The sequence below is a fragment of the Leptodactylus fuscus genome, chromosome 2 (assembly GCF_031893055.1).
Source record: "Leptodactylus fuscus isolate aLepFus1 chromosome 2, aLepFus1.hap2, whole genome shotgun sequence".
NCBI lineage: Eukaryota > Metazoa > Chordata > Amphibia > Anura > Leptodactylidae > Leptodactylus > Leptodactylus fuscus.
In genome coordinates, this window is record NC_134266.1 from 162,600,902 (window position 1) to 162,612,546 (window position 11,645).

Sequence of the window (11,645 nt, forward strand, 5' to 3'; positions counted from 1 at the left end):
AACGGCTTCCACTTTATTAACCTGGAGTTTTATCGCCCCTCTTCCAATTACATACCCAAAGTATCTGGCCTCTTCCAGGCCCAAAGCACACTTTTTTGGGTTAGCTGTTAAACTGGCTGCTCGAAAGAAATTTAGTACGGCATGAACTTTTGGCAAGTGACTCTCCCAGTCCAAACTAAAGATGACAATGTCATCCAGGTAGGCTGAAGTGTACCTTCAATGGGGCTTAAGGACTCTGTCATATTACCATTCCCAGCAAGTGCAGCTACTAGATTAACCTTCCTGTGAATCAGTGAAATAGTCTACCCCAGGCGGGAAGTATTGACCAGTGGATGGACCGGACACTACACTACTCCAAAAGCATTGAATCAACGTGCACTTTATTGAGGTTTCTTACACACGACGCATTCAGACAGTGTTTTGGGATTACCCCTTTTTCAAGTGTATACCAGATACACACACGTATCCTAACAGGCGTTCTAATGGTGGGCTTCCTGTAAGGTCTCGCAGTGTGTATTATAGTGGAGATCAAATCATAGTCTACCCCAGGAGCTGATCAAAGCAGACACTGCTGACAGCAGATTAGATGCCTTTTTAGCTATGCAAACGTTTCCCCATCCCCAGTTTAACTTGATGGACATACGTCTTTTTTCAACCATACTATGTAAGTTGAGCAGTCCATGCTCCTCTATGATGCTTTGCACGCACATCTCCTTCTGTTTATGCTGCCACTGGATTCATCAATAGGGCAAGCAACTGCTCCCTCTGTTACAAAGAGTTATTTTTCACTCCTGCAATCCTTCCCAAAATGATCTTTCTTGATCTGATTGCTGAATAGAAAGTTTCCCCAGCCACACCCTGCCTGAATAAAGGTTCCTGGATTGTTCTAGTTCCTGAAGTATAATGGTGTTAGTTCTTGACTGACAACTCCATGTATAGAAAACGGCTTGTACTATTGACCTAGTTTCCCAAGCTAAAACAATGCTTCTCTTCTCAGTGCTGACCCAACCTGCTTCTGACTAACGAACTTTTGCTGCTTTGCCCTGACAACCTGCTTGCTTTTAACCAAGATTTAACTCATCCTTAACTTTGATCTGTACTTGACTATGTTATTCCCTGACCATGAGGTGCTGCACACTAGTGTCTTTTGGCCCTAGGTCAGCTATTTGCTACACAATGACCACTGAAAAAGGTGGATCTTAAAAGGGTGAATACAAGGGAGGCTACATAAATAACATCCTTGAGAGTGGCCCTATGCTAAACTGGCTAGGTGGCACAATGTGTCCACATCCCACTGTCCCTAAGACCTTGTTCACATCTGCGTTGGTATTCCTTTCGGGGAAGTCCGCATGGAATACCAAATGCAATTGCAAGCGCTGTGCAGTAAAAGCACATGGATCCCCATAGACTATAATGGGGTCTGTGGGTTTGCCGCCAGATCTCCACACAGAACATGCAGACAGGAAAGTAGTTCACAATCTACTTTCCTATCTGCAAGATTCGTGTGGGCTGTGCGAGGCAAGCACACAGACCCCATTATAGTCTATGGGGTTCAAGTGCTTTTACAGCCCAGCGCTTGAAATTGCGTTTGTATTCCGTTCAGGGGGTCTCCATGCGGACAGTCCCCGGACGGAATACAAAAGCAGATATAAACGTTAAACATGCTAATGAGTCAAGATGTTATCAAGATGTTATCACCTTCCAAAATATATGAAAGAAACTTTGAAAAAATTTGAGTAATTTAAAATGTACAGTTTATTTATTTTTTTTAATATTTTTTATACATATTAAAATTCACATATTACAATATTTGTCTACAAGACATACTAAAAACTTAGACATTCTATCTATAAATTTATAAGAAATACATTCAATAACTGCTTAGTAATACATATTAAGTTAAGATAATGGTAACAAACTAAAACCCTGGTCTAAATTTATAGACAAACCTACTTTAATCGGCTTCAATAGATATAATAAATGTTTGATCCATCATAAAACAAAAGCGTACAAAATAAATTCAACTGAAAGAAGAAAATAACAAATTCAACTAAATATACTTCTAACAGTCATAAACATTTGACATGTTGCTATATACTATAATTATAGTCCTTCATTGTAGGTACATCCATTTGGAGATATTTCCAATAAACTCTGAAAATACTAAATTACTCATCTTTACTTAAAAATTTTTAAAAAATTAAATTAAAAAAAAAAAAAACACACACACAAGACCAGAGTTATTGTGGGGGTTGGAAAGGTTTGCAACCCCCAGAACTAGTAATTTTTGTAGTTGGTTCTTTAAAAGAAAATATAAGTTGAAGAAACACTGCCCTCAACTCACTACAGGAACATGAAAAAAGACCTAAGAATTTATTGCCGAGTTGTATTAGGGTCACTATATAATAGTGAACAATAATGTTTAGTTTCATAGAAACAAACTTTCGCTTGCCCCTTACTTTGGGCAAACCTATTTACATAATAATGACAGCCTAACTGGCGTGAGTCTAAAAAGAAAATGGATTCCAAGGAAACCTAATAAGATGGTAAACGGTGCTGCATTGCTTTTCCTTTAAGAACCCGTCGAATCTGCAAAAGAAATGAACAAAAGCGTTAATTAAGATGCATGAAAAAAAACTTCAATATATATGTACAAAAATTTTCCTTAATACACTTGTATAAAATATAATGTATGCCAGTTTTCTGGCATACAAGACATAGAAAGCCTTTATCTAATTTCTGTGTTGGGAGTGGGTGAGGATGTGCAGGGCCAGCGTACATTTCATGCGTGTGCACTTCATCATACATGTGACACACCCTCTGCCGACTAAGGGGTTATGAAGACAGGTGTTAAAAACATTGGGCCAGATTTATGAAGACTGGTATTAATACTAAATGACACTAAATTATAAATTGATCAAGTCATTAAGATACCAAGTTTAATTAGGAAGACACACAACAGAAACTATTACCCGTTTGCTAATACATAGAGGTATAGCTAAATACACTTTCAAATGCATAGTAGTTGTTAAGTTAGTAATGTTCCAAAACAAATTTACCTCTTCACCTACAGCTCCATCTGGAACAAGGTGCACAGGTTGCTCATTCTCCAAGTTCCTAGCACTAGGGTCCCCTCCTTTCCTCATCAGCAGTCGCACGGCCCCAACATGTGCCCTTCTGCTTTGTAAGCTTGCTGCAACATGTAATGCCGTGTTTCCATTGTAGGCCTGAGTGTAAAAAAAATAAAAAGTTTATGTAATGTTTTCGGAAAATACTAAAAATACGAAAAAATTTAAAAGAGCAGAAACAGTAAAGGTATACTAATGCTGCCTTTCCAAGTTACACTGAAAACTAAATGCAGACTTTGAAGGTAACAAAGACTCAAGCAAGTCATAACCACAATAGTTCACAATTACCTTAGCATTAATAAAATGCAGGCTGTTTGGCGACTCCAAGAAGACACTCATCAGTTCAAGGTTTGCTTCTTCACAAGCTAAATGGAGAGCAGTTCTTCCACTTTTTCGATCCTATAAATGATACATTTAAGTGGTTAACTCCTTGTTTTAAAAATACTGTTTACTATGAAAAATCATTCACGTAGACTTCAATGCAGTATATTAGAATGCTATTCATGTCAGCTTTGTTAAAGAGATATTTTGGTAATTTGAGTTATCCACTATATACTAGATAGGGAATAATTGTCTGATCAGTAGCCCCCAAATGCTGGGACTATCACAGGAATGGGAGTCAGCCTTTAGGTATTTCAAAAAATGTAATACATAGAAATCTTACTCTTGACTCTATGGAAGCTCCCATTTGAAGAAGAGTCTTAACGGTGTCAACCATAGCCTTATTCTTCATCAGTAGCTCCTCTGTTGCTGGTGTACCAAACTGTTGTCTCTGAACAATAGCATTGTGAGCAATCACAGCGCAATGCAATGGAGTCAGACCTATGTGGCACAATAGTGTAAATATTAAAAAACAAGCAAAGGCAAAACGCAAAATGAAAACTACATTAGGTGTCATCTAAATCACTTGACGTAAGTCCACAAACGTACCATCATAATTGGTTGCATCTACATCAATATACTGATTGCTGGCCGCCATGCCTTTTTGGATTGCCTAAAAAAAAAAAAAAATACAAAATTAAAAACATTACAAAAATAAACAGCCACAAGAAAAAAAAAAAATGACATTGTTTGATGGACACAGTTTAGGTACAAAGATTCCAACCCACCTGTAGCACTTGCGAGTAGCCCTTTTCAGCACACACATGAAGTGGCGTACGTCCCCAGTGATCTGTTGTGTTGATTTGTGCTCCGAAGCTAACCAAATCTTGAACAATCAGATGTTGATCTGCAGCTACAGCTACTTGTAAGGCGCTCTAAGATGTCACAAAGAGAAAGTGTTAAATATAGGAACAAGGAAACAAGGCTAGAAAAACATGTCAAACTTAATGACAAGAAGTGATAAGCACAAGGTGAGGTGGCAGGATACACCAATACCAAGCCACTGGGAGTGGACTTTGATTTCTATTATCGGAGTGGTAAGGAAGGCCGCAGTGCTAGAGTCTATATCATTATGGTAGATTATTAACTCATTAAAAAGAGGAACTGCAAGCAGCATGATATAATGTCCTGTGTGACCCTGCTCGCAAATGTAACAATGTCACTAAAGCTTACTTACCTGGTTGTTGTGTTCCTTTATATCCAACATATTGAGGGATGCCATCTTTTGTGCAATTACATAGGACAGAGCTCGTCTTCCTTGTGCCACTGCAATATGGAGGCATCTGCAAAAATCCAATGGAAGAACAGAATTAAATAAAATAATTCTGCTAAACGTACTGCAATCCTACCTAAAATTGCCTGTACAATTCCAAATAATGTGCATTAAAAAAACCCTTCCATATGAAAATAAAAATAGTAATTTCACTTACGTGTCGCCATCTGCATCTTTAGAGAGGAGTTGCTCAGAGGAAACATTGGCCAGTTTCTTTTCTTCTTGCTCTATCTGCCAGTGAAAGAATGATTTTCCAATCTGGAAAGGGCTTGTCCGATTGGTTTCTGTATGGCACGACGGTGGGGATGTATTTGGAGATGACTGAACCACATTATGATTCAAGTACTGACTGCAAGGAGGATTTATGGGCAAGCTGAAGGCTGGAATGACTGACTCATTTATCTTTTCAGCAGGAATTTCAAGGGTGGATTCAATAAGAGAGAGGTAGCTGTCTATGGCACAATTCTCAAGGACATCAAGGCTAGGTTGACTTTCTTGATAATTTTGGCCCTCTGAGAAGATGCTATAGTCTTCAGAATACTGCGGTGAAAGATTCTGAAGTTGAGGGATTCCATTATGGTACTGATCGTTACTATGTTGCGGAGAAGATCCAGTGAATGCCTGTGCAGTTTCATGAGGCGAGAAGCTCTGAGCCATCTGCTGATAGAATTGTCCTTGGGCATTCATATCCCAGTCTACTCGCACAGTGTTCAGGGACACAGGCTGGGATTCATTCTTTATGTTTATTAAACTAAGCAGGTCTGAACTGGAGTCTGCACTCATCTCACTCTTTGTATCATCCATGATTTCTCCAGGGTTTGGAGTATGTGGTGGAGTCTAGGCAGAAAAAGATACATATTATACAACCACCTACTAATGAAAATATGCAAGTGTTATCGTCTTGTAAGGAAATGCATTTACCAAGAAAGAACTGGACTGGAAGGTGCAGACTTTCTTTGCAGCTGGCGCATCCAACAGAAAGTCATTGGTCCGTTTCTGGCTTAATATGGTCTTTAATTCTGAGAGAAGGGAATATGCTAATTACACATCCACTTGGAATATGGATTATTAGTTTTTACATAATACAGTATAGTATTTTATATGTACGTACCAGTGCATGTTTCTTGACTTTTTGAATTCTAACAGGATAAAAAAAGAAAAAAATGAGTATCTAGCAGTCACATCCGCTAACAACATCATTATTGGCTATTATCTAGGATAAATATCATAACCTTCTCTTATTAAACACCATTAGCAGTTATCAAAGTGCCAGTTTTATAGCTGGTGAATTTTACAAATTACTGTATCTTCCAAAAACCTAGTGTTTCATAAACAGAAGAGTATATGTGACCAGAAAAGGTACCTGGAAATCATCTGTTCCACTGTGTGTCTTATTTCTCATCCGAGAAAGGAGTTCGCGCACAGAATTCTTCACTCGAACCCCTTGAAAGTTTCCCTTGGACTGACGTCCTGCTGTTGTATTCGCGTGTTCAGCTAAAAGTATTAAAAATAAATAAATAAAATATATACATACACACATATATATATATATATTTTTTTATAATATTTACAAGTATGTGTATATATGCAGTTTACAAGTTTTACATTTTAAAGTTTCGTTAAGGGGAATTTATCAACGGACGGTAAAATTTGCAATTGTTCAGTAGAGAGTGCAGTCATCGTAAAAAAGTAAGCGTAATGGTGGTGAATACAAAACCTGCACATGCTATACAAGTGTACTATGTACAATGTGCTTATACAGTCTAGAAGATTATTACATACTCCATTGAATCAAGAAGTAAGGTAAAAGAGTGACCAATTAGTTGTAGCTATGTAATTATGTAATTGGCAATATATTAGTTTTACACAAAGCTTCATAATTGGCAAAATTTATAACCGGAAAGGTAAGATGGAAAATATGGTTCAAGAAAAACTCCAGTCGTAAACAGGGAACAATGCCAAGAGCAAACCGGTTGATCGGCATAGCCTAGGCACACCTTAACTCCACTGACGTCAATAGAAGTGAATCATAGCAACAAGAAGTTTCATCAACTTTAACTGTAGATGTTCCGACTGCTTTATAAAACACTAATGACAACACCAAGCGCAATCCCAGCGTGGGGCGGTTAATGTTCGAAATAAAAACTATTATTGATATTGTGCTAGTTATGATAAATGTACAAATAAAAAGGCAAGACGCAAGTTTATACTGTAATGACCACAATCACCCCAAGGGATAATATATAGGGTTTTATACTGGCACCTTTATCCGGTTGCACAGCTAGAGGTGGTGCAGAGATAGAATTCACTATAGGGGATCTGAAAGTCCCTCTGCCACATAAAACATAACACTATTCTAGATAGCACACGATAGATAGGGGCCCCATTACAGATACTGCATAGGGACGCAGAAGGTTTAGGCTATGCCTGTACAATATACCTGGATTAGCAGACAAGCCTGTATAGCTATATATACTGAGTATACACGCCCCCACATTATGTACATACAGATGGAGGGACAATCTCCTCGTAGCCTTACCCTTCTTAGTCCGGGGCCAGGAGGCGCTCAGGCTGCTCTCGCTGTCCTCAGAGGAGGGGGAGCAGGGGCCGGGGGACAAGGAGTAAGATGGAGAGGACGAGGTGTCAGAACGAGGGGAGCCTCCATAGAAGTATGGCAGGCTCATGGGGCTGTTCATCCAGTCTTGGTCCAGTAACTCCATAGAGTCGTCGATCACCCGCTCCAGGATCATGATCGCAGTGTGTGTAGAGGGTGGAGCCGGGGCTCGCTGTAATGTCACGACTACCGCTCCGCTTGTTCTAGTGTGCACACGGGGAATTTTGCAGCTGGGAAAGTCCGCAGCGGTTATGTATGACAGCTGTCAGCGCCTCGCCCACGCCCGGCCAATGAGACAGCAGCGTCCGGAGCTCCGATTGGCTGCCGCTCGGGGCCGGGGGCGGGACATCAGGGCTGGGTTTACGGGAACCGAAGTGCAGAGGATTGCGCAATGTCACCTAATTGTCCCGGGGGAGGGGCGGGCACGGAAGTCCGCGCATTCCAATACAGATAATACAAGAATACATCTCATATACAAGCGCCATATAATCTCCTGCCGTGACTGTACTGCCAGGGAATACTACTGACGTCACATCACAATATAGGGTGCACTAATCTGACGGACATTCAGCTAGCTGTCATACATACAATCACGGCCATTTTAACCATAGTGGATACAACCCCATGGAGGTAGGGTCCCCTCAGCTCACCTGGCTCAGGTGGAACAGTGCTGTCCTGGACACCAGGTCCTGATATCAGCTCTATCCATGTCCTTAGGATGTAGATAGAGGTGAAGACCATGGTGAAGAAGAAGAGCTGACAGGGAGGCAGATGAATGCCCAGCAGGCAGCTCCATGGGAATACGACTAGGTGACTAGGAATTCATCTAGTATGTATCCATCTTGGCAAAAGTGAATCCCTGTTACTCTAGCATGTCTCCACCTTGACAAAAATGTATCCACGTTACTGTATCAATAAAGCTCGGCCATTTATGTTGTACAACATTGTTTTTTTTGGCTTATACCATTTTGTGAATCAGCCGAAATGGCGTTGCAGGATCCTAGTATGTTCAAGCTTTGTGCTCTAAGGGAGCCTTCACACAGAGTATACTCTCCGCTCATTCTGTACATAAAACTCGTTCAGAGTGAGCGCGTAAAAACCAGATCCCATTGACTTGAATGGGTGCCGGCATACGTGCGCTACCCACTGAAATCAATGGGAGGCTTTTTTCCCTATTGTTTTCAATGTGATATGCACGTATGCCGTCACCCATAGAAATCAATGAGATCTGGTTTTACACGCTGATTCTGAACGAGTTTTACATTCAGAATGAGCGGAGCGTTACTCCGTGTGCAGGCTCCCTAATATCCACTGAGGAACTAGCTTCTGAGTACAGTCCTCAAAATGGCTTACTTCTTTCCGAGCAACAGCTCCAGCAACAGCAGCAACAACAACCACAAGAACAGTGTTTTTTTGATACCCCTCATTGCACCGGAACAGTTAGCAGGCGATCCAAGCATATGGGTCAGAAAGATTACAAAGGTTTCCGTTGTTGCACGTGCAAGAAGTGGAGTGCAGCCAAAAATGCTATAATTGAGGGAGAAATTTGCCGCGCCTCACAGGATGATCCGTTGCATTTGTTTTTTGCCACAGTCGCAGCAGATGGCAAGTCTCACACCAAAGTTTCGATCAAAGCTGCGATTGCCATCACTTATCTTTGGGCTAAAAATCTCTCGTAATGTGAACTATGTCGACATCATAAATGGCCAGTCGAACTTTTACTTCAGCATTATTGATAGTTGTCTACTGTTTATTATATAAAACAATAATGCATGTTGGCAAGGTGGAGACATGCTAGAGAAATACCTGGCAAATATTACTGTTTTGTTTTTTTGTTTTTTTTTAATCATATGTAATATATTGACTCTGAATAGGACCGAGCCAGGAGAGCCAATATGAGGGGGCTAGTTGAGGGGGCATTAAATTACGCTTATGGAGGTCCACTTGAATCTTTTGAACTGGGCCCATATGTTAAAACAACCCTGCTTACCACCCCAATGTGCAGCTCTTCCTGTATATGTACACTGACACAACTAACACCTGTGCTCTCCCAGAATGTGAACATGCACTAAGGGCAACTCCATTGCTCCAGCAATCGCTCCTGACTTCTTTGACTGACAAGGCCAGAGAGCTGTGTTGAAATCTCACTTGGCCCCGTGTTTGCTGTCTGATGAAGGGGTCATTCCCCAAAACATTGCATTGGCATTGAGAAAACATACCAGTGTTGTTAATTCTACTCTGTATTGCATGGGTCCTTTACAGTAAAAATTTACTGGAATTATTTCAAGTTTTTCAAGTGCTGTCGTAGTCTTCTGCTCGTACCTCCAGAAATTTGCGCCCCTGTGTGATGTACCTCTAGAATGCTGCTTAATATTTACATCACAAGTGAACATGAGATCTCTTAAAATCTTTTAATCAATGCTGCAAGTGTCAAATATCAGTAAAGTTGAATTGTTGTCAATGACATCAAACTAAATCCCAGATCTTATTTTCCTGGGGCCATCTGGATATATATCACATCAACCGAGCTGTTTTCTACAGACTATTCATCCACTTATCTCCTCCATTACTCTTTTTTATTTAATGTGACTTGGATACACGTGGGTTAAGCAAAGTTTTAGGGTCAGAACAGTTTCTATACACCCCTGCATAATGTAGTAAGCATGCACCATTTGTGGTATTTTTTAATTACATTTACATGGTTTCTAGAAGTACTGTACACTAATTACTTGTGGTTAGTCATACAGTAGGATAGTGAATCACCGGCCACCACCAATAATATATCTGCATATGTTTTCATACCTCAGGATCCAGTGTTTTTTGTAGCTTAATGCTCTTCTACATCCAATATCTAGCTAAATAAGATTGTTTTTGACAGATATCTTACACGCCCTGTAAATGCATTTCAGTAAATTTATTCCGCTTAATATCCTGATTACTAGGCGAGTCTTATTTGTCCAATTTATGTATAAGATTAAATCAAATCTACGTGAATTGCCAACTGAAATAGCACTAGAGATGGGAGATAAATATCAATGTCAGACGCTATTCTGTATTGCCTGCTAGTGGCTAGCTGTGGTATTGCACCTGTCAATTACATCACAAACAATTCACGTCATCACTGCAAAGAAATTATAATTTTGCTTGCTATACCATACAAACTTGTTTGTTTTGCTAAAGCTTAAAAGAAAAGTATGGAATCGTATATAACACAGACAGAATTGCTGGATATGACAATACATTAGATAAAGCAGTCAAGATAAACCAACAGCAGTGGACCCAATGGGCAGCATAAACCTTAGGAGTGTAAAATACCGCTGCCCCACTGCTGGGGGGTAGGAGCATGCACTATGAGCTACTGGTAAGCATATTGCAACAAGAATGATAAAGCATAGTCATAATATCCTTCCATCCTATTTGACGTTCAGGTTTCAAACAGGCTGACTATTCTGCTTCAATAAGTACTGTATACACAAGTCTTTATGAAGCAAACTTCCACAGGAACTGTAACTGACCAAATGAAACTTCCCTGTCGTCCTCAACAGCGGCACAATGTGGGGTATTTCTGCCCCTGTGTGCTGGTAGGACAGGCGGATATTTAATTAGCCAATCAAATGCGTGGCAGGCCCTATAAGAGGGCACAAGAACCTCCCCTCTGCGTGTTTTTTTCTGTCCTGTGTGGACAGAGGACAGGTGGGAGGACTTGTGTCCTCTTAGAGAAGCTCAGCAGGATCACTCACCTCCTGAGCGGTTGTTTTCTTCTTGTCACCTTCTGTGCCCTGCGGGGAGAAGGTGCTTGTTAGCCATGTGTGGCTACCCCCCTCTATCCCCCCTGCCCCCCCTCTCCTCCGCTTCCCCTGCTCCTTGTGACTTACCTGACATTTTGGTGAGAGTCCGGGGACTCCGCATGCCGCCTCTGGTGGCCGCGCGGACTGCCGGCGGGTGGAACCACACTGTTGTGTATCCTGTTCCCCGCCGGCCGCTGTAAGCGCGCACTTCCGGTTTCGCCGGAAGTATCATAGCGCCATGGCAACGGCCTGGCGCTGGCGGCTGCTCACTCAGGGAAGATTCAGGCCTTATTAAAGGCCGGAAAAGACGGGGAGATGTGGGGGTAAGTGCCCGTGTTAAGGGCCTCTTGGTGGGGGGGAATGTATATCTTTGCAGACCCCTGATTACAGGGTTAGTTGTCTGGGCAGGTTGCCTCACCTGCTTTGATTGTGGCTCCGCCCACTTCCAGCCGGCCAGAATT

General features: G+C 41.2%; 1 protein-coding gene across 2 annotated transcripts; it reads right to left on the minus strand.

Annotated features, from left to right (window-relative positions):
• Positions 1-1,921: 1,921 nt before the first annotated feature.
• Positions 1,922-7,602, minus strand: NFKBIZ (NFKB inhibitor zeta). 2 transcript variants are annotated; one of them, XM_075264956.1, is made up of 12 exons: positions 7,322-7,602; positions 6,146-6,276; positions 5,894-5,921; positions 5,704-5,801; positions 4,940-5,619; positions 4,687-4,792; positions 4,238-4,384; positions 4,059-4,122; positions 3,793-3,950; positions 3,417-3,527; positions 3,060-3,227; positions 1,922-2,589 (listed from the first exon to the last, which is right to left on the minus strand). In XM_075264956.1, exons 1-12 carry the CDS (start codon positions 7,530-7,532, stop codon positions 2,536-2,538), a joined length of 1,956 nt encoding a protein of 651 aa, XP_075121057.1. In that variant the 5' UTR covers positions 7,533-7,602; the 3' UTR covers positions 1,922-2,535. The 2 variants fall into 2 exon arrangements, with proteins under 2 accessions (XP_075121057.1, XP_075121055.1); XM_075264954.1 differs by lacking the exon at positions 1,922-2,589 and having other exon boundaries at positions 2,615-3,227.
• Between the last annotated feature and the right edge of the window lie 4,043 nt (positions 7,603-11,645).